This window comes from Anas acuta, unplaced genomic scaffold, assembly GCF_963932015.1.
Source record: "Anas acuta unplaced genomic scaffold, bAnaAcu1.1 SCAFFOLD_233, whole genome shotgun sequence".
NCBI classification, from domain to species: domain Eukaryota; kingdom Metazoa; phylum Chordata; class Aves; order Anseriformes; family Anatidae; genus Anas; species Anas acuta.
Genome location: NW_027076101.1, coordinates 48,027 through 69,485, shown reverse-complemented (window position 1 = coordinate 69,485; position 21,459 = coordinate 48,027). Strand labels below are relative to the sequence as shown.

The 21,459-nt window shown below is 56.5% G+C and overlaps 1 protein-coding gene across 2 annotated transcripts; it reads left to right on the top strand.

The window, feature by feature from the left end:
* The first annotated feature begins 4,942 nt into the window (after positions 1-4,942).
* Positions 4,943-20,944, top strand: ARHGAP35 (Rho GTPase activating protein 35). Of its 2 annotated transcripts, none has more exons than XM_068668452.1 (8): positions 4,943-5,088; positions 7,888-11,772; positions 15,368-15,512; positions 16,536-16,613; positions 17,573-17,704; positions 18,179-18,284; positions 18,387-19,169; positions 19,575-20,944. In XM_068668452.1, exons 2-7 carry the CDS (start codon positions 8,077-8,079, stop codon positions 18,748-18,750), a joined length of 4,521 nt encoding a protein of 1,506 aa, XP_068524553.1. In that variant the 5' UTR covers positions 4,943-5,088; positions 7,888-8,076; the 3' UTR covers positions 18,751-19,169; positions 19,575-20,944. The 2 variants fall into 2 exon arrangements, with proteins under 2 accessions (XP_068524553.1, XP_068524552.1); XM_068668451.1 differs by having other exon boundaries at positions 18,387-19,315; positions 19,837-20,944.
* The last annotated feature ends 515 nt before the right edge of the window (positions 20,945-21,459 follow it).

The following is a 21,459-nucleotide window of genomic DNA, read 5'->3' as shown; positions in this document are numbered from 1 at the left end:
TTCCTTTAAGCCCCCCCCCCATTTCACCCCCTCCTTATGAAGCCCCCACCCCCAAAAATCCCCCCCCCCATTCCCTTTAACACCTCCCCCAGCTGGGTGATGTCTGGGGGGGGGGGGCAGCTTTAAAGCCCCCCCCCCCGAAATATTTTTTTTTGGGGGGGGGGGGGGCTTCTCCCATCCTCCCCCCCTCAGCAGCCTTTAGGGTTAACCTTTAGGTAAGGGACCCCCCCCAATTCGGGGGGGGGCACAGACAGAGGTGTCCCCCCCAGATGGGGGCTGGGGGGGGGTAGCAGCCCCCGTTGCCCCCCTGGATTCAAGGCCAAATATTTTGGGGAGGGGGCTCAAGGTGGTGGGGGGCCCCCAAAGACCCCCCCCCCCAAAAAAAAAAGCCCCCAAAGGCTCCGTGCCCCCCCCACCATAACCCCCCCCCCGAGGCTCTGCGGCCTCCCTCTGGCCCATCCGGAGGCTACTGGGAAGGTACTGGAGGGTACTGGGAGCCTACTGGGAACCTACTGGGAGGCTCCGTGCCGGGGTCTCCTCCCTGTTTTTCCCCCCCCCCCCAGCTCCGCTTTTCCCTCCGCGAGGCCGCGGCCCCCCCTGGTGCCCCCCCCTCAAGGCGGGACCCTCCCCCCCGCCGCTCGTTTTTCCTTTCATTTCCAGCGATTTTGGGTCGATTTTCTGTTGTTTTTTGTTTTTTTTTGCTTCCCGGCCCGCGGCCTCCTTCCAAAACGGGGCGAGGGGGCACCGGGTCCCGGGGGGGGCACCGGGGGGGGCGAGTGCAGGTGCTGCGTGTTGTGTGCTTGGCCCTAAACCCTAAAATTTGGCCTTAAACCCTAAAATTTGGCCTTAAACCCTAAAATCTGGCCCTAAAACCTGCCCTAAACCCTAAAACCTGACCCTAAACCCTAAACCCCAGCCCTAAACTGGGACCGGGAGCCCGGCCCCCACAGGGCGACGTTTTCCTTTCGGGGGGGGGGGGGGGATTTTAAGACAACCAGGGGGGTTAAAATCCCTTTTTTTCTGTTTTTTACCCCATTTCGGGATGTCTCGTCCCCACCCGGGGGGCTCCTTCCCCTCACACCGGGGGGGGGGGGGGCACCGGAGGGTCCCGGTGCTGCTTTGGGGTCCTTTGAGGTTTTGGTGCTGTCCCTTTATTTATATATTTATTTATTTTCCCGTTTTCCCCCCTTTTTGCACCAAAACGCCCCGCTTCCCCTCGGGGCTGCGAGCGGCTTTGACCGAACCCGCGGCGTTTTGGCCCCAAATCGCCTTTCTCTTCCCCGCGCCCTCGGCGGCTGCGAGCTCCCGCAGGGCTCGCTGCCTTCCCACCTTAAAAAAGAAAAAAATCATAAAAAAAAAAAACTATTTTGGGGCTTTTTGGCCAAATCCCTGCTCCTGGGGGAGGTTTTAGGACTCCTGGCTGGGTCCTGGGCATTTGGGATTTATCCCAATTCGGGATTTGTCCTGGGATTGGGATTTATCCCAGGTCAGGATTTGTCCCATATATTTTGGGTGGGATTTGTCCTGGATTTGGGATTTATCCTGGATTTGGGATTTGTCCTGGATTGGATTTGTCCCTGGTGTTTTTGGGGGCTGATGGGGTGCCCGGGGTGCTCCACGGAAGATGGACCAGAAATTTGGGATTGCTCCGGGTAACGTGGACCAGAAATTTGGATTATTCCACGGAACAGGGACAGAAATTTGGGATTGCTTTGTGTAACCTGGACCAGAAATTGGGGATCGCTCCACGGAACAGGGACCAGAAATTTGGGATCGCTCCATGGGACGAGGACCAGAATTTGGGGATTGCTCCACCAAATGTGGACCAGAAAATTGGGATCGCTCTGTGGGATGTGGACCAGAAAATTGGGATCGCTCCACAGAAGAGGGACCAGAAATTTGGGATCACGCCGTGTAATTTGGATCAGAATTTTGGATTGCTCCGCAGAAGATGGACCAGGGAATTTGGGATCGCTCCATGGAACGGGGACCAGAATTCGGGGATTCCTCCACCAAACACGGACCAAAATTGGGGATTTCTCCATGAAACGTGGACCAGAAATCGGGCGTTCTTCCCCCAAACACGGACCCGAAATTGGGATCACCAGCGGGCGACCCGTGGCCACGGGGCCGAGCTTTGTGCATCCGCCCACCCAAAATCCAAACTCCCCACGGAAGAAGCAAGCAGAAACCCCAAAAACCGACGCAGGACCCGATCTTGACCCCGTTAATTACCCTCCGAGCTAATTGGGGCGGCCCAGGACGGGGACCCCAAACCGGGGAGGGAAAACTAAAAACCCCTAAAACGCACTTTAGGGCTTTTCCCCCTCCCACAGGGGGGGGGATTTTGGGGAAAGCTTTGGGGTCTGCAGGGAAACCCCCCAAAAAACCCATCAGTGACCCACGGGGTCGCCGCATCTCATCCCCTTCACCCGCCCCCTCGCCAAAAAACCCGTTCCGGGCGCTTTTATCATTTTTATCTTTTTATTTTATTTTTTTTTTTTTTTTCCTATTTGGAGAGATTTTAAGGACCGAGGGGGGGGGGGGGGAGAGAGTCCAGGCCCCCTGGCCCCCCGCCAGCTCTTCCACGGAGCTATTTCGGATATTTCGGAGCCCTCAGATAAGGCTGCGGGGCCGCCCTAACCCCAAAATATCTGAGATAAGAGAGCCTCGGCCCCGGGACACCCGGCGCATGGGGTCCTCCCGCGGCCCCGCCGACCCTAAAACCCCCGGGATGGGTTTTGGGGGCTCCCCAGGGGCTTTTTTGGGGGGGGTTGGAGAGGCTCCGAGTGCGGTGCCCGAGTCCCGGTGGGATCCTGATGGGGTGAGGACCCCGGGGCTGGGGTTGGTGGCTGCTGGGATCGTCGTTTTCTCTTTTGGGGTCGTCGTTTTCCCTTTTGGGGTTGTCGTTTTTCCCTTTTGGGGTCATAATTTTCCCTCTTGGGGGTCATTATTTGGCCATCGTTTCCCCTCTTGGGGTCGTCGTTTCCCCTCTTGGGGTCGTCGTTTTCCCTCTTGGGTCGTCGTTTTTCTCTTTTGGGGTCATAATTTCCCTCTTGGGGTCATCATTTGGCCATCGTTTTTCCCCCTTGGGGTCGTCATTTTCCCTCTTGGGGTCATCATTTGGTCGTCGTTTTCCCTTTTGGGGTCGTCATTTTCCCTTTTGGGGTCGTCGTTTTCCCTTTTGGGGTCGTCGTTTTCTCTTTTGGGGTCATAATTTTCCCTCTTGGGGTCATCATTTGCCGTCGTTTTCCCTCTTGGGGTCGTCGTTTTCCCTCTTGGGGTCGTCGTTTTCTCTTTTGGGGTCATCGTTTTCCCTCTTAGGGTCATCATTTTCCCTCTTGGGGTCGTCATTTGGTCGTCGTTTTCCCTTTTGGGTCGTCGTTTTCCCTTTTGGGGTCATCGTTTTTCTCTTTTGGGGTCATAATTTTCCCTCTTGGGGTCATCATTTGGCCGTCGTTTTCTCTCTTGGGGTCGTCGTTTTCCCTTTTGGGGTCATGGTTTTCCCTCTTAGGGTCATCATTTTCCCTCTTGGGGTCGTCATTTGGCCGTCGTTTTCCCTTTTGGGGTCGTCGTTTTCCCTTTTGGGGTCGTCGTTTTCCCTCTTGGGGTCATCATTTGGCCATCGCTTTCCCCTTTTGGGGTCGTCTTTTTTCCCTTTTGGGGTCATCATTTTCCTTCTTGGGGTCATCATTTGGCCATCATTTCCCCTCTTGGGGTCATCATTTTCCCTCTTGGGGCCGTCGTTTTCCCTCTCGGATCGTCGTTTCCCTCTCGGGATCGTCATTTTTCCTTTTGGGGTCACCATTTTCCTTTTTCTTACCAAAAATGAGATCAGCTCTCCCTCCACTGAGCCGCGAACCCGCTGTGGGACGGGGCTGGTCCCCCCTGGGGGACGTGGGGTGGTCCCTTGGGGGCTTCCATTTAAAGCATCCACCCCAAACTTTTCATTTTTTGGGTTTTTTTTCCATAAAATCATCCCTCCGGCGGGCACACGCGCAGGAACTCGCTGTCCTTGAGCCGTTTTTGCCCTTTTTTTCCCCAATTTCACCTGCTGATATTCCAGCCCTGTCACCTCTCCCTGCTCGGGGCCAGGTGCCCGTTCATGACCCAAAACCACAAAATTTCGGAGCTCGTGTAGAAAAACAACCAAAAAGCAGCACCAAAACCCCAAATTCGGGATGCCCGGAGCTTCTCCCACAGCGGGCGAGGCGAGGGAAGCCTTCAGCTTTCAGGTGTTTGAGGCTGGAAAACACCTTTAATTTTCCCTTTTTTTCCCTTTTTCCTTTTTTCCCTTTTTTTTCCTCTTTTTTTTCCTTTTTTTTCCTTTTTTTTCCTTTTTTTTCCTTTTTTTTCCTTTTTTTTTTCCTTTTTTTTCCTTTTTTTCCTTTTTTTCCCCTTTTTTTTCCTTTTTTTTCCTTTTTTCCTTTTTTTTTCCTTTTTTTCCTTTTCATTTTTTTTCCTTTTCCTTTTTTTTTCCTTTTTTTTCTTTTTTTTCCTTTTTTTCATTTTTTTTCCTTTTCCTTTTTTTTTCCTTTTTTTTCCTTTTTTTTCCTTTTTTTTCCTTTTTTCCCTTTTTTTCCTTTTTTTTCCTTTTCCTTTTTTTTCCTTTTTTTTCTTTTTTCCTTTTTTTCCTTTTCCTTTTTTTCCTTTTTTTTTCCCTTTTTTTTCCCTTTTTTTTCCCTTTTTTTTCCCTTTTTTTCCCTTTTTTTTTCCCTTTTTTTTTCCCTTTTTTTTTCCCTTTTTTTTTCCCTTTTTTTTTCCCTTTTTTTTCCCTTTTTTTTCCTTTTTTTTCCCTGTTTTTTCCTTTTTCTTTCCTTTTTCCTCTGCTGCCAGCCTTTGGAAAAAAACCACCCCCAAAAAACCTCGGTGGGGACCCGTGAACTGTGCTGATTTTTTTTTATTTTTCCTCCTTCCTCGTCCTCCCGCGTCACCTCTCCGCCCGGGCTGCTGTGCGGGGAGGGTATTCCAGCGTAAATGAGTAACTCCTGACTCAGGCTTTTAGGGCAGAAAACGAAAGCGAGCTCCTGACGCCTGGGGGGGGGGACAGGAGGAGGGAGCAGCGCCCGGCGGGGACCCCAGGACGCCGTAAGGATGGGGTAGGGGGGCCGGGGGGGTGGCCGAGCCCCCTTGTGGGGCTTCTGGACCCAAGGCTGGGGGGTTTTAGGGGCGAGCTGTCCCCCTGTCCTTCCTCTGGGGCGATCCGTCCGTCTGCTTCCCCGCCGCGGGTGAAAACCCAACGGCGACCCCGCTCCCCGAACCTCAATCCCCCGTTTTTCTCCCCAAAACCACTTTGGAGCCGATCGGCAGGGGGAGGGCGAGCGCCGCTTCCTGCCCTCACCCAACCCAACCCGCCGTGATTTATGATGATGATAATGATGATGATTATTATTTTTCTCCCCATTTTCTGCGTCCGATCGGCACGATTTCGGGGGGCGAGGAGCCCCGACGGTGCCCGATTTTGGGCGTCTGCCCGGCGGGGGGGGGGCGTTTTGGTGAGGGAAACCGAGCGGGACGAAGGCGGCGACGCTGGAGGAGGTGCCCGGCGAGCTGCCCGAGCTGCTCTTGCCTTTTGCTCCCTGAGCCCGTTCGTGGAAACGCTTTTGCAACCGAGCCCTGCCCACACCAGGAGCTCAATGGCACGGTGACACGGTGACATCTGGGGGGGGGGGGCAGGGGGGGGACACACAGCCGGGGACCCTCCCTCTCTGCGTTTCGGGGATTTGGAGCGTGGAACCCACCGGATCCCTCCTGGAAGCGATCCTCAGCTTCACCGTTTGTGGCTTTTTTGCAAAAAAAAAATATAAAAAAAAAGGCATCAGGAGGGCAGCAGGTCAGGGAGGGGGGGTGCTTTTGCGCCCCCCCCCCCGCCTTCAAGCAGCCCATCTGCTTGCAGCAGATTAAAGCGTTTCGGCCCCGAAATGGCTCTGCCCAAAGATGCCCCTGACCCATTTCGGGCACCCGCTGCGCCCGTGGCACGGTGAGAAAAGCGAGGAGAGAGAGAGGGAAACCCACGCTGGGCCCTGGGTGAACGTGGGAAACGGGGCGGGCCCTGCGTCAGCTGCCTTCTCGGGGTCGTTTTTAAAGGATTTTGTGGGTTTTAAGAGAGTTTTGTGACCCCTTTCGGCAGGATTACGCCCCGATGGGTGTCGGGTTGGACAGCGCGCCTCGAGGAACGATCCTAAATTTCAAACCCGCCTCCTCTAGGTTTTGTCGTCCCTCTGCTGAACCTTCCCATCCAGGAAGGCCTTTCATTTTGGGGCAAATCCCAGATTAATTGTTAAATCTGAGAACTTCCAGCTCGGGGCTGTCCGGCAGCTCCCCACGGATGAACGGCGCCGCTCGGAAACCCCTGGGCGCACACGGGGAAGGACGAAAGGTTCCCCGAGCTGCTCCTCGCCCCGTTCTGCTTTTTTTTTTGGGGGGGGGAAGTGAAAGGGGACCGCCGCCGCCTTTGTCACCGCTGTGGTTTCCTTTTGGCAAAATCTTTCTGCAGCTTTCGGTTCACCCTCGGGTGCCCACAGCCCGACCGCTTCCGCACCTCGCAGCCGCAGAGACCGCCGTGATTCCCTCACCCCTCCAAAACCCCAAAATTGCCTCGGTTTCTCCACAAAACTCGGCGCTTTGTGACCCTGCGGAGCACGGGGGGGGGGCTCCTGTGCCCCGGAGAGGATGGAGGGGAGCAGCAGCACCCCAAAACGGCGCCGTGGGGCCGGGCACCCCCCCCTCGCACCCAATTCCCCGTGCCCTGTCCCCAAACGGGGCAAAACGGCGAGGGTCGAGGCAAATCGGGGTGCTCCCCCCAGGAGCTGCGGGGAGGCCGCACGAGCCCCGGCCAGCCTCCCAGGGAGTAGCTGCATTCCTTAAAATTCAGCGATGAGTAATTATTCAAAAATAATTAAGGGTTTGACAGCTGCTCGGCAGCATAGTTTACATTGCACCGGTGCTGCGGTTGTTCCGCCCTTTTGCCCGCCGCAGGCTCGCCCCGAGGAGCGCCACGCGCTGCGGGTGAGTGGTGCTCCTGCAGGAAGCATCGTGCTCGGGGGGGAGCCGGAAAGGGTGGCAGCACCGAGGGCAGGATCCTAAACCCCCCCAAATCCCCGCGTTTTGCCCCGATTCCTCCCCTTTTCCCCCCTCCTCGCAGCCTCCGGAACCGCGCGAGCCGGGGACGAGCTCACCGAGGGGTTCGGTGAAGGGCTCGGGCGTCGGGGTAGGTTTTTTGGGAGCGTGCAGCGGCGTTTCGGGTTCGCAGCAGCTTCTGCGTGTTGTGCAACCAAGCCCGAGGAGAAGGGAACTGGAAGAACTGCCTGGTCCGGCCACCCCAGCGGGCGCAGGAGAGCCCCGGCTCCCCGGCAGGGTGTCATCTGCATGCGGAGTTAATTCGCCTTTTCCCGGAGCTGCGAAACCCTTTTCTGCTCTCATATTGTAAAACAAACGAGGGCCAATTGCCGCGTTTTGAGGGCGCTAATTGGGATCCAGGGCGCTAATTGGGATCCAGGGCGCTAATTTGGATCCAGGGTGCCAATTGGGATCGAGGGCGCCGGTTGGGAGCGCTCCTTCCTCCGAGGAAGACGCCGCCGCTGCGGCTCCAAGCACGCCCGGGGCTCCTCCGTAGGGTTTTATCCGGATCCTTCTCCTTCTGCCTCTTCCTTTCTAAACCCCTCTGATCCTATTAGACCACGCCGCGGGTGAGAGAGGTAATCCCGCCGGTGGAAGTGGGATCGGATAGCCAGCCGCTTGCTCGCCGTCGAAGAGCAAAGCCAAGCCTCTCGTTTCGCTGCTTTCCCTTAATTTTTGGGGCTTAAATCCCAAGAACGGGGTGGCGGGGGAAGGAACGGGGCACGGGGGAGGAACGCTCGGAGCTGACTCGTCTCTCTTTTCTCCTAGGGGTGAACGTCGGCCGCCCGACGCCGGGGATGGGCGAGCACTGAGCCGCTGCCGGCGCGCGCGGTATGGGCACGGGGGATTTCCTCGCCCCGGCGCCCCGCCTGGCCTGAGAGCTGCCCCCGTCGAGCGCCGCAGCCGCGAACCCTAAATCCTCTCGGAAGCGGTGGGCTGGGACAGGATGTGCGGACGATGATGATGGCAAGAAAGCAAGATGTTCGCATTCCCACCTATAACATTAGCGTGGTGGGGTTGTCGGGGACGGAGAAGGAGAAGGGGCAGTGCGGCATCGGGAAATCCTGCCTGTGCAACCGCTTCGTCCGGCCCAGCGCCGACGAATTTCACCTGGACCACACCTCGGTCCTCAGCACCAGTGACTTTGGGGGAAGGGTGGTCAATAACGACCACTTCCTCTACTGGGGGGAGGTGGTGCGCTCCCTGGAGGACTGCGCCGAGTGTAAAATGCACGTGGTGGAGCAGACGGAGTTCATCGACGACCAGACCTTTCAGCCGCACCGCAGCACAGCCCTGCAGCCCTACATCAAGAGGGCTGCGGCGACCAAGCTGGCGTCGGCTGAAAAGCTCATGTACTTTTGCACTGATCAGCTCGGGCTGGAGCAGGACTTTGAACAAAAACAGATGCCGGACGGAAAGCTGCTGGTCGATGGCTTCCTTCTCTGCATTGACGTTAGCAGGGGTATGAACAGGAACTTTGACGATCAGCTGAAATTCGTTTCCAACCTTTACAATCAGCTGGCCAAAACGAAAAAGCCCATCGTGGTGGTCCTGACGAAGTGCGACGAGGGCGTGGAGCGGTACATTCGGGATGCACACACTTTTGCCTTAAGCAAAAAGAACCTGCAGGTGGTGGAGACGTCGGCCCGCTCCAACGTCAACATCGACCTGGCCTTCAACACCTTGGTGCAGCTCGTCGACAAGAGCCGGGGGAAGACGAAAATCATCCCCTACTTCGAGGCTTTGAAGCAGCAGAGCCAGCAGATCGCCGCCGCCAAGGACAAGTACGAGTGGCTGGTGAGCCGCATCGTCAAGAACCACAACGAGACGTGGTCCAACGTCAGCCGCAAGATGCAGTCCTCGGCGGAGTACCAGGAGTACGTCTACCTGGAGGGGACGCAGAAAGCCAAGAAGCTCTTCCTGCAGCACGTCCACCGCCTCAAGCAGGAGCACATCGAGCGCAGGAGGAAGATCTATCTCGCCAAGCTCCCTCAGGCCTTCGATGCCCTCGTCCCCGACCTGGACGAGATCGATCACCTGAGCTGCGTGAAGGTGCAGAAGCTCCTGGAGGCGAAGCCGGATTTCCTCAAGTGGTTCGTGGTCCTGGAGGAGACCCCCTGGGACGCCACGAGCCACATCGACAACATGGAGAACGAGCGCATCCCTTTCGACCTGATGGAGACCCAGCCCGCCGAGCAGCTCTACGAGGCTCACTTGGAGAAGCTGAGGAACGAGAGGAAAAGGGCGGAGATGAGGAGGGCTTTCAAAGAAAACCTGGAGACCTCCCCTTTCATCACGCCTGGGAAGCCCTGGGAGGAAGCCCGCAGCTTCATCATGAACGAGGATTTCTACATGTGGCTGGAGGAGTCCATCTACATGGACATCTACAGCAAGCACCAAAAACAGATCATCGAGAAGGCCAAGGAGGAGTTCCAGGAGCTGCTCCTGGAGTACTCGGAGCTCTTCTACGAGCTGGAGCTCGACGCCAAGCCCAGCAAGGAGAAGATGGGCGTCATCCAGGAGGTGCTGGGAGAGGAGCAGCGCTTCAAAGCCTTGCAGAAGCTGCAGGCCGAGCGGGACGCCCTGATCCTCAAGCACATCCATTTCGTCTACCACCCGACGAAGGAGACGTGCCCGAGCTGCCCGGATTGCATCGACTCCAAGATCGAGCAGCTGGTCAGCTCCTGCTTCATCAGGCCCTCGGAGCGCAACCAGAAGAACTTGCTGTCGGACGCCAACATCGACAGGATCAACCTGGTGATCCTGGGCAAGGACGGGCTGGCGCGGGAGCTGGCCAACGAGATCCGGGCGCTGTGCACCAACGACGACAAGTACGTGATCGAGGGCAAGATGTACGAGCTGTCCCTGCGGCCGATCGAGGGCAACGTGCGGCTGCCCGTCAACGCCTTCCAGACGCCCACCTTCCAGCCCCACGGCTGCCTCTGCCTCTACAACTCCAAGGAGTCGCTCTCCTACGTCGTGGAGAGCATCGAGAAGAGCCGGGAGTCCACCATCGGCCGGAGGGAGAACCACTTGGCCCACCTGCCCCTCACCCTGATGCTGGTCAACAAGAGGGGGGACACGAGCGGCGAGACCCTGCACAGCCTGGTCCAGCAGGGCCAGCAGATCGCCAGCAAGCTGCAGTGCGTCTTCCTCGACCCCGCCTCGGCCGGCATCGCCTACGGCCGCAACATCAACGAGAAGCAGATCAGCCAGGTCCTGAAGGGGCTGCTGGACTCCAAGCGCAACCTCAACCTGGTCAGCTCCACCTCCAGCATCAAGGAGCTGGCGGACGTGGACCTGCGCATCGTCATGTGCCTGATGTGCGGCGACCCCTTCGACGCCGACGACCTCCTGGCGCCCATCCTGCAGTCGCAGAGCTACCGGCCCTCGCCGTGCGGCAGCAGCAGCTCCATCCTCCTCGAGCTGGCCGTCGGGCCCCACCGGAGGCGCCTGGAGCTCTCGCTGCTCTCCTACCACTCGTCCTTCAGCGTCAGGAAAAGCCGCCTGGTCCACGGCTACATCGTCTTCTACGCGGCCAAGCGCAAGGCGTCCTTGGCCATGCTCCGTGCCTTCCTGTGCGAGGTGCAGGACATCATCCCCGTGCAGCTCGTGGCGCTCACCGACGGCGCCGTCGACATCCTGGACAACGAGCTGAGCCGGGAGCAGCTGAGCGAGGGCGAGGAGATCGCCCAGGAGATCGACGGCAAGTTCACCGCCATCCCCTGCAGCCAGCCCCAGCACAAGCTGGAGATCTTCCACTCCTTTTTCAAGGACGTGGTGGAGAAAAAAAACATCATCGAGGCCACCCACATGTACGACAACGTGGCCGAGGCGTGCAGCACGACGGAGGAGGTGTTCAACTCGCCGCGGGCGGGCTCGCCGCTCTGCAACTCCAACCTGCAGGACTCGGAGGAGGACATCGAGCCCCCCACCTACAGCCCCTTCAGGGAGGACACGGCCGTGCCCGCCCTGCCCAAAGACCACTCGAAGCTCTCCATGGAGCTGGAGGGGAACGACGGCTTGTCTTTCATCTCCGTCATGAGCACTTTTGAAAGCAAGCTGAACAACAAAGTACCTCCTCCGGTGAAACCAAAGCCCCCCGTGCATTTCGACATCACCAAGGGGGACCTCTCGTATTTGGAGCAGGGGCACCGGGACGGGCAGAGGAAGTCGGTGTCCTCCAGCAGCTGGCTGCCCACGGACGGCTTCGACCCCTCCGACTACGCCGAGCCGATGGACGCCGTGGTCAAGCCGAGGAACGAGGAGGAGAACATCTACTCCGTGCCCCACGACAGCACGCAGGGCAAGATCATCACCATCCGCAACATCAACAAGGCGCAGTCCAACGGCAGCGGCAACGGCTCGGACAGCGAGATGGACACGAGCTCGCTGGAGCGGGGCCGCAAAGTCTCGGCCGTCAGCAAGCCCGTGCTGTATCGGACGCGCTGCACGAGGCTCGGCCGCTTTGCCAGCTACCGGACCAGCTTCAGCGTGGGCAGCGACGACGAACTGGGGCCGATTCGGAAGAAGGAGGAAGACCAGAGCTCCCAGGGGTATAAGGGCGACAACGCCGTTATCCCCTACGAGTCGGCGGACGGGGAGGACCCCCGGCGGAGGAACATCCTGCGCAGCCTGAGGAGGACGACGAAGGTAAGGGTGGAAACCTCAGGAAGGCTCCGAGCTGAGGGCACAAATTGCTTTTTTTTTCTGCTGGTTTTACTGGGAGGGAGCTCAGATGCTGCTGGTGTGGGGTGCGGGAGTCCTAAAACCCTCGAATATCCCGAGGTGGAAGGGACGCGCGCGGATCACCGAGCACAGCTCCTGGCACCGCACAGCTCTACCCCAAAATTCGGAGCATACAACTAAAAGCACAGCCTGGAGGCTTCCTAAACTCCGACAGGCTTGGTGCCGTGACCATGTCTCTGGGGGAGCCTGTTCCGTTTAAAAAATTAATAAATAAATAAATGCTGTTTGTCCTCTAAGGGTCACAACAGCTGGATTTGGGAGCAGTTGGCTGAATTATCACAGCCCAAACCCAAGGCGTTATCGTTGGAGTCAGTGAAGTCTGCAGTCCTTAATGTTTTTGGTTACTCCCGTGTCGCTTCTGAGGGGGTTCTCCCCGTGCTCGTTACGGGTGTCCCCTCTGAGGGGTGACAATTAGGTGACAAGTTACAACGAGCTGCGCTCGGCCGTGTCAAAACGTGCCCATGTCCCCCTCGTAGGGCGCAAAGTGGGGTCGGCGTTACCCGAGGGGCGAGGCAGGGCGTGGGCGAGCACCTGCAGCACCCCTGCGGATAATAAAAATTAAAAAATAAAGATAATAAAAATTAAAAAAAATAATAAGAAGAAAAAAAAATGAAAATAGGAGATTTTTAAAAAGCAATTAAGTGGTCACGGCAGGTAGATCTGGCGGTGGCGCGTGGCTGCCCGGCTCAGGGATCCTTTGGTGACAGCTCGAGGTGACATAATTCTGCTGCTGTCCCTAAGCCCTCCAGCTGAAGCTTTTTCTCCCTTTTTCAGCCCAAAACCTCTCCGTCCCGGGGAGGGAAACCCGGTGCTGCTTGGCTTTCCGGCAGGAAAGCCGAAAATCTCCGTCCCGCCGGCGCTGCCAGCTGGGCTCCTCCGCTGGGGGCAGCCCGGGTGGAACCAGGGGTTGTGGATGGTTTTTACAGGGGATTTCGAGGTTTTTTGGGGCTTTTTAAGCTATTTTGGTCCTGGTGCTTGCCCCCTGGGTGAAGGTGACCCCGACACCGTTGGCTGGAGCTGCCCTTTCTGGGCTCTGTTGGCAGCGGGGTGGAAAACCACGAGGTTTATCTCCGCGGTTCCTTATCAGCCCCAGCCCGACCCAGGCGTTCCATGACTCTGCAGAAAAACGGGGAATTTCGGGGGGAAACAGGAGGCACAGCCCAAAACACGGGGACAGGAGCGACCCCGAGGGCGGCTTTTTGCTGGAAAAATGCCCATTTTCGGGTCCCGGCTGCCAGCAACCGTTCAAACTTGCGCATTTGAAGCTTTTCAGCCCAAACTCCCCTTTTTAACTCCTGTTCCCACGAAGAAAATATTTGCATCGATGGCAGAGGCGAAGCCGGAGGAGGAACCGAGCTAAATATCTCCTAAACATGCCCCAAATTTGGGTGTTTTGGGAGTCCAGAGCTTCCGAAAAAGCAAAACGGTGCTCGGCCGCCTGGACCCAGCAGAGGGAGCAGCGGGAGCTGCCGGCGGAGCCCGCTGCAAAAGCAATTAAGGAAATTAAAAGGCATTATTAATTTCCATTGGAAACGGAGGGCGAGCAGCTCTCAAATAGTCACCAAACAGGAAAAAGCAAAGCGGCTTCCAAAGGCGCTGCCCTGCCCGGCTTTGGGGATCCCCAAATGCCCCCCGAGCAGTAATTTGGGTTTTATTCCCCCGGGTTTTATTCCCCCCCCCTCCCAGTTTTGGTGACTCTGAAAATTTCCAATTTCTTGATTTTTGATTTGGTAGCCCCAGGGTCGGCTTGCACAGGGCAGGAGCAGAAATGCTTTTTTTTGGCAGCAAACGCTGGAATTTTGGCTAAACCAGACAAAATCTGTGAGGAACGAGAGCGGCGGTGGCAGAATTTAGCCCCGTACCCCTAACAAGGCGCTTCAAACCTCCCCAAAACCTTTCCGTTTCGCCACAAATACCCCGTGTGAGATTCGCCCACACCAAATTGCACCTAAATCCGCGGAATTTGGCCCGAAAGCCCAATTTAGGCGGATATTTGAGGTCCTTGGGCTTTCCAGCGCCTTCGTCCCTCTCCGCGGGGCTGGGGAGCGGATGCTGCAGCTGACAGCAGCTCCCCCCAGCCTGTTTTTTTTTGTTTTTTTTTTTTTTAAATTTTCCTTCTTCCCTCGATGACTCACTTGATAATTAATTTAATCAGCGGGCAGATTTCCTCTTCCCTTTCCCCCCCCTCTCCTTCGGGTCCGCCGCGCCGCGGGATCCGCTGCGCACGCCGTGGCCACGGCGCCCTCAAGGCTTGGTGACAAAAAGGTTTTCCCCAATTTACCAATTAATTGGTAAAATTGCTTTACCAATTCTCGGGGTTTGCTGGCATTTCCTTGTGGCTCCTCCAAAAATAAAAATCCCTCGCTCCGGCCACGTCCTGCAGGAAACCCAAACCCCTCAGGGCTTGGTGGCACCGGGGGTGCTTTCATCTGCAGCTCGCCAGCAGGACAAAGTGCAAAAAAAAACCAACAAACTGACAAAATAGGAGATTTTTGACTTTTTTAATCACAAAACTAAGAGATCTTTTAATCACAAATGCGCACCTGGTGGTGATTTCTCCCCGGATTCCAGCCTTTCTTTTTCGCCCTAAAACACCGCGGCACGGCCCTTCCCTGGCACCTGCAGCTCTGCAGGAATAAGTCCCCAAAATGATCATTTTTTAATAAATTTCTAAGAAATCCTTCCCGTTTTCTAGGCTGGAGCCTGCGTGGTGGCTGGTACTGCTGCGCTCGGGCTCAAACAGCACCAGGGTTTCTTTTGGGTCACAACGGCAGCATTTTGGGATCGGTCTGAGGATGCATTCCCTACGCCACCCCAGCACGTAGAACCAGCTTTCCAGCCCCATTTTTTTCCCCAATTTCTCCCTTTTTCTGGTGATTCCCTTCCCAGCAAATGCCCAAAAGGGTTTTTCTAGCAAAAGACCGTGGCAAAACACGTATTTATAGGAAAACAAAATTTATTTTCCACCAAAAACAAACCCCTGGAGGTGCAGCAATAGGTGTGGGCGAGCATCACTCCAAAAAATGAGATTTTCAGCAAAAATACACCCGGTTTCCCACGGGGGGGCAGCTCCGAGCTGATGTGGGGAAGAAAACCCCAAAACATCACCGCGATTGGACCTGGGCATTAATTAACCCTGAAAGCTGATGGCAAATTTTGGAAAGGTCCCTGCAGGTTTCGTTTTCCCCGGGCGCCCTTTTACCCCTCCTGCCACCCGTTTTGGGGGAAAAATGAGGTTAATAACAGCAACCCGCTCCAAAAAACGTCGTTTTCATCGCGTAGCAGTAATTCTAGGATAGGTCCTAGCAAGGATTTGCCTTGATAATTAGCAGTAATTAATTGAAGGTGCGCTCCTGACTAATTGCAGGACACTTTCTCTCTCCTCGTGGAGCTGCTGCAGCAGATTTCTCCTTTTTTGAGCCCAAATTTGCTGCTCGTGAATAAACGGGAGGGTTTTTTTTTGGTGTTGACCCTAACCCCGCTCCTCTCTCTCCTGCAGAAACCAAAGCCCAAGCCTCGGCCGTCCATCACGAAGGCGATGTGGGAAAGCAACTATTTCGGGGTGCCTCTGAGCAGCGTGGTGACCCCGGAGAAACCCATCCCCATCTTCATCGAGAGGTGCATCGAGTACATCGAGGCCACAGGTAGGAGCCTCCTGGGCTCTCGGAGAAAAGTTTTGTGCTCTGGGAACTCAGCAGCACGCCGGTGGCCCTTGGAAATCTTCCTTCTGCCTTAAAACTCAGGGTTTTGGGTTTTTTTGGGGAGAGATTTTACCCTCCCTTTTTTTGTGTGTTTTTTTTTTGGGGTATTTCCCACCTGACTCGTGGCAGAGCAGAAATGGGCATTTTTTTTGTGACCCCAGGGTGAGAAGTGAGATGAATGGGCTTGGTGTTTCCTCTTGTAGGCACACATCGCTTTAAAAAACCCCTTTATGACCCCCAAAATCTGCTCCTGGAGCAGTGGAGGTGCTGCCTCGGGGAGCGGGGTTCACTAAAACCCTCTTTTCTGCCCTCAATTTCCACATCAGCTCTCCCCATGTTCCTGCTAGACACGGGGGAGCAAGCTGGCACGCTTTTTCCACCAGCACCACTTATTTTTTTTACCATTTACACCCAAATTTCTGCTGTTCCAAGCCTTCGGTAAAGCTTTTTGGCACGCACACCCGAAGCGTCCCCCTCCAAACCTTGATTTCTCCCTAATTCCTCAGCCGAGGGTGGAGGGCTCTGCTCTGCCTTTTTTCCTCCTCCTCGGGGGGGGGGAAATTCAGCTCTGGCTGTAAAATCAGAGCCCCGGCACACCCCGGGGCTGGCCGATAGCCCCAAATCCCCGCGCTGGGGGGCTGCCAGGGCCGGCCTTTGGGGTGAAAGATGGAGATTTTGGCTCACTTGGCCGCCGCCGATGAGCTTTTTTGGAATTCCAGCAAGACAAACGGTGGCAGCTGCTGCTGGGGTTTTTCGGCACGAGCAAACACTGAGCCTTTTGTGTCCAGCCCCGGGCTTCGAGGCTGGTCCATGAACCTCGTTTTCCTTCCCCGAGGAGGCAAATTGCTTTCGACGACGAGGAGGGCGCCCGCTCCGACTTTTTAGCAATTAGAATTTTAGCTCGGAAGTTTGTTTTCTCCCCAAAGTTGCCCGTTTGCGCTGATTTCGGCTCTTTTTGCTCTCCAGGGCTGAGCACCGAAGGCATCTATCGCGTGAGCGGCAACAAGTCCGAGATGGAGAGCTTGCAGCGGCAGTTCGACCAGGGTAACACCCGCACCCTAAAACAGGGATCTGGCTGGGCTGGGGCTGCCTCTGTGCAGCAAAATCGGGGACACCCAAAAATCTGTGCTTGGAAAAACCCCGGCTCCGTCCTTAGGGCAATGATCCCACAGCAAGGGGAGTGTGGTTAGGAGGGATGAAAACCCATTTTAACACATAAAAACCCGTTTTAGCAAGGATGAAACCCCATTTTAACAAACGAAAACCCATTTTAACACATAAAAACCCATTTTAACTAGGATGAAAACCCATTTTAACAAGGATAAAATCCCATTTTAACAAATTAAAACCCATTTTAACACATGAAAACCCATTTTAGCAAGGATGAAACCCCATTTTAACAAACGAAAACCCATTTTAACACATGAAAACCCATTTTAACACATGAAAACCCATTTTAGCAAGGTTGAAAACCCATTCCAACAGATGAAAACCCATTTTAACACATAAAAACCCATTTTAACACGTAAAAACCCGTTTTATCATGCGTGGACCGCAGTTGTATTAAACCAAGGTGATTTTTACAGCCCAGACAAACCTGATGGGTCTTCACCCCAGTGTTTGCAGCACTGGGTTAAGTTCCAATAACCAGGGCTGGGCATCAGGAGGGGCCCTACCCCACATTTTTCTGGGTTTTGCTTCCCAGAATAACGTTTTTATCGTTTTCCCTGGGTGCTCTCCTTCAGCACCTTTGGCTCAGCCGCTGGGGATCAGGAGAGGTTCATCATTTATTAAATGAACCAAACCGGTGGGAATTGGAGCTGTCCTGAGGTCAGTTCCTCCGGGGAGGAAGTTCAGGGCTTTTAAGTGATGTAAAATGACAAAATCCCATCTCAGAATAAACCCAGCGTCCCCCAGGCCCCCGCTGCCCATCCTAAACCCCCTCCTCGCTTCGGGTCCCTCTCCGTTTTTGGGGTGTAACCCTGCAGCCCCTTTCCTTGCAGATCACAACCTGGACCTGGCCGAGAAGGATTTCACCGTGAACACCGTGGCCGGGGCCATGAAGAGTTTCTTCTCGGAGCTGCCCGACCCCCTGGTCCCCTACAACATGCAGATCGAGCTGGTGGAGGCCCACAGTGAGTAGCACCGGGGCTGGACCCCGCTCTTCATCCTTCCAGAACCCCAAATTCCTCCCAAAAACCCTCAGAGGAACATTTTGTGCCCCAAAACGCGCTGGTGCCCTCGCTGCCACCGCGTTCCCAGCACCGTCTGCCCAGGATTTTTAGAAAATCTGGCAAAAAGAAAACCCCAAACCACGAGGAGCCTTCGGGGTGGCTGCTGGCGTCGTCGTTTTGATTTTAATTACTGCCTTTTGGCACAATAATTACTTTATCAGCGTACCTCACGGCGCTAATTAGTGGTTCATTAGCGTCGCTCGTTACTCCGGAGTCTTTCTAACGCCTGCTGGTGCTTTTTGAGCCAAATCCCCTCATTCCGAAGGGGTCTCGGGGGGGGGGCGAGCAGAGCCGGGGCAGCCCCCGCTGGCTGCCACCTCCGCGTCCTTCCCCGTTGTCCCTCCCTGCATCCGTCCCCTCTCTCTCTCCCGACAGAAATCAACGACCGGGAGCAGAAGCTCCACGCGCTGAAGGAGGTGCTGAGGAAGTTTCCCAAGGAGAACTACGAGGTCTTCAAATACGTCATCGGGCACCTGAACAAGTACGTACCGGGGTCCGGATGCACGAGGGGGGGGCTCAGTGCGGTGCCAGGATGGGCTGGCGGTGGGAACATCCCCACGACGGCCTCGTTCCCCCCCCGCAGGGTCAGCCACAACCACCGGGTGAACCTGATGACGAGCGAGAACCTCTCCATCTGCTTCTGGCCCACGCTGATGCGCCCCGACTTCAGCACCATGGACGCCCTGACGGCCACCCGCACCTACCAGACAATCATCGAACTCTTCATCCAGCAGTGCCCCTTCTTTTTCTACAACCGGCCCATCCTCGACACCCCCAGTGCCGCCCCCGGCTCTCCATCCGCCGCCGCCCCCGCCGGCGCCCCCTTCCTCCCCGCCGCGCCGGGCACGGCTCAGCCTTCGCCCCCCCAGACCCCTCCGCCGTCGCCGCAGTCGCCCGTCCAACCTCTCCTCCCGGCCCCGCTCCACGCGGAGCAGCACTCGCTGTGAGCCTGGGAGAGAGAGAAAAAGAGAGAGAGAGATGGAGGGAGAGAAGGGGGTGTGGGGGGGGGAGGATGAAAAGAAAACTTAAAAAAAAAAAAAGGAAAAAAAAAGAAAAAAAAAATCTCTCGGTCTGGTCTCAGGCGCCGCGTGGAGACGGGCGGCGGGCGCTGGGCTTGTGCTCGCCCCCTCCTGACCCCGCCGCAGACTTGGGGCGCCCGGACTGGCCCCGGGAGGATTTTTGCCCCCTTTTGGTTTCAGTCAGGGGGCGAGGAGAGGGTTGGGGGCCGAGCCCCTGACTTTGGGCTCGGCTGCGGACGTGAGCTCGGTGCCGCCAAGCCCCTCGCGTCCTGGGGGCTGCGGCCACGGCGCAAATCAACGGCCTGGGGCTCGGCTGGTGGCATCTGCTGCAACCCGAGGCTCTCCTGGTGTGGTCCAGCACCCACCCAATGTGGTCCAGCACCCACCCAGCGTGGTCCAGCACCCATCAACGTGGTCCAGCACCCACCCAGCGTGGTCCAGCACCCACCCAGCGTGGTCCAGCACCCATCAACGTGGTCCAGCACCCATCAGCGTGGTCCAGCACCCATCCAGCGTGGTCCAGCACCCACCCAGCGTGGTCCAGCACCCATCAACGTGGTCCAGCACCCACCCAGCGTGGTCCAGCACCCATCCAACGTGGCCCAGCACCCACCCAGCGTGGTCCAGCACCCATCAACGTGGTCCAGCACCCACCCAGCGTGGTCCAGCACCCACCCAGCGTGGCCCAGCACCCACCCAACGTGGTCCAGCACCCACCCGACGTGGTCCAGCACCCACCCGACGTGGTCCAGCACCCATCCGACGTGGTCCAGCACCCATCCGACGTGGTCCAGCACCCATCCGACGTGGTCCAGCACCCATCCAACGTGGTCCAGCACCCATCAACGTGGTCCAGCACCCACCCAACGTGGTCCACCACCCACCCAGCGTGGTCCAGCACCCATCCAACGTGGTCCAGCACCCACCCAACGTGGTCCACCACCCACCCAGCGTGGTCCAGCACCCACCCAGCGTGGTCCAGCACCCACCCAGCGTGGTCCAGCACCCACCCAGCGTGGTCCAGCACCCATCCGACGTGGTCTGGCACAGCCCAGGGTTCATCCACCGTGGCCCAACGCTCGTCCCGTGTAGCCCAGCCCAGCCCGAGGCTCCTCCACCGCACCCCAGGCTCCTCCAGCGTGGCCAAAACCATCCCAAGGCTCATCCAACGCGACCCAAAACTCGCCCAACGTGGCCCAAAACACCTCGAGGCTCCCACGAGGTGGCCCACAGCTCCCTCCAGGTGGCCCAAGGCTCCCCCCAGGTGGCCCAAGGACCCGTCCCGTGCCCCAAGACCCCCCCAGCAGCACCCAGCCCTTGGCCGACCTCCCTGGGACCGACCCAAATTTGGGGCCGTTTCCCTCAAATTGCGCCGTGAGCAGGCACCAGAGAGCAGCAAAAACCTTGGAGAGCGCTCGGCGTCGCCTTTTTTGCCGGGAACCCCCCCGTTTCTCCCCATTTCCAGGAATTCTGGCATTAAGCACTTAGCGGAGGGGAGCCGGGGGGGACCCCACCCCATTTTGTCTGGATTTGGTTTTTTTTTTTGGCTTTTTTTCATTTTTTTTTCATTTTTTTTTTTCCTTTTCCTTCAGAAACACCGGTGCTGATTTTGGAAGGGGAGGCTGGGTGGGTGTCGTTTTGGGGAAGGAAACCCGGAATTTGGCTGCCGTGACCGCGGCGAGGACGCCCCGAGCCTTCCCCTGCCACCGCCGTCGGCCTCCCCCAGTATGGGGGGGGGCGGCTTTAAACTGGATTCTCATGGTACCACTGGGAGAGCACAGGGAAGGCTCCTCCCGCCCCTCCCGGGTCTCTTCGCACTTTAACGCCGCCGTTTCCCCAGGATTTTCCCTCGTTTTCCCCCCAGGATTTCCCTCGCCGCTCGCAGGACCCCCCCCCCAAAAATAAAAAACCACAAAACCAGAAGCAGGGGGAGGCGCGGGCGGCTTCGTTACGGACCGCAAAAACCCTCAAAAGGGCTTTTTTCCCCCCAATTCTCCAGATTTTATATTCTCATGCTTTAAAACGAAAAGTGTTGGTGTAAATAGCGGCCGCTGGGTTTTTGGTTTTGTTTTATTTTTTTTTTTGTTTTATTTTTATTTTTTTTTTGTTTTCTGATTTTTTTTTTTTTTTTAACTTTTTAAAAACTGGCAAAAAACGAAGCAAAACCCCGAGTCTCCCCCAAGGGAGGTCTTGCGTCAGGGCCCGGGCGGGCGGAGGTGGCCTTTTTTCCTGGGAAAAAGTGGGATTTTGGTGCCTTTTTGCTCAGCTGGAGGGGGGATCAAATTCGTCACTTTTCAGTGCTGACAAACGGCTGGAAAAAAGGCAAAAATAGGCAAAATTAAAAAAAAAAAAACAACAAAACACTACTCGGAGCCCCCGGAGCCAAATCCTCGGGCACTTCGGGAGCCGTCTCCACGCGGCTTTGCTGCTGCTGCTCCCTTTTCCCTCCCCACACCCCAAAATGGGGCAAAACACTGCGTTTTAACCATTTCCCCCCTTCCTTCTCTGGGAGAGCTTCGGCCCCGAGGCCGGATCCTGCTCCCTCCTCACCCCCTGCGCCCGCTGCCGCCCTCACCCCGCGGCCAGGTTTGGGGCAGAACGCCCAATTTTTGGGGATTTTTTTTTTTTTTTTTAATT

Excerpts from the sequence above, each read along its gene's own strand:
- ARHGAP35 (XM_068668452.1), top strand. The coding sequence starts at position 8,077 with ATGATGATGGCAAGAAAGCAAGATGTTCGCATTCCCACCTATAACATT. Across the intron at positions 16,614-17,572 it reads GCAGCGGCAGTTCGACCAGG|ATCACAACCTGGACCTGGCC; the intron begins GTAACACCCGCA and ends CTTTCCTTGCAG. Across the intron at positions 18,285-18,386 it reads GTCATCGGGCACCTGAACAA|GGTCAGCCACAACCACCGGG; the intron begins GTACGTACCGGG and ends CCCCCCCCGCAG.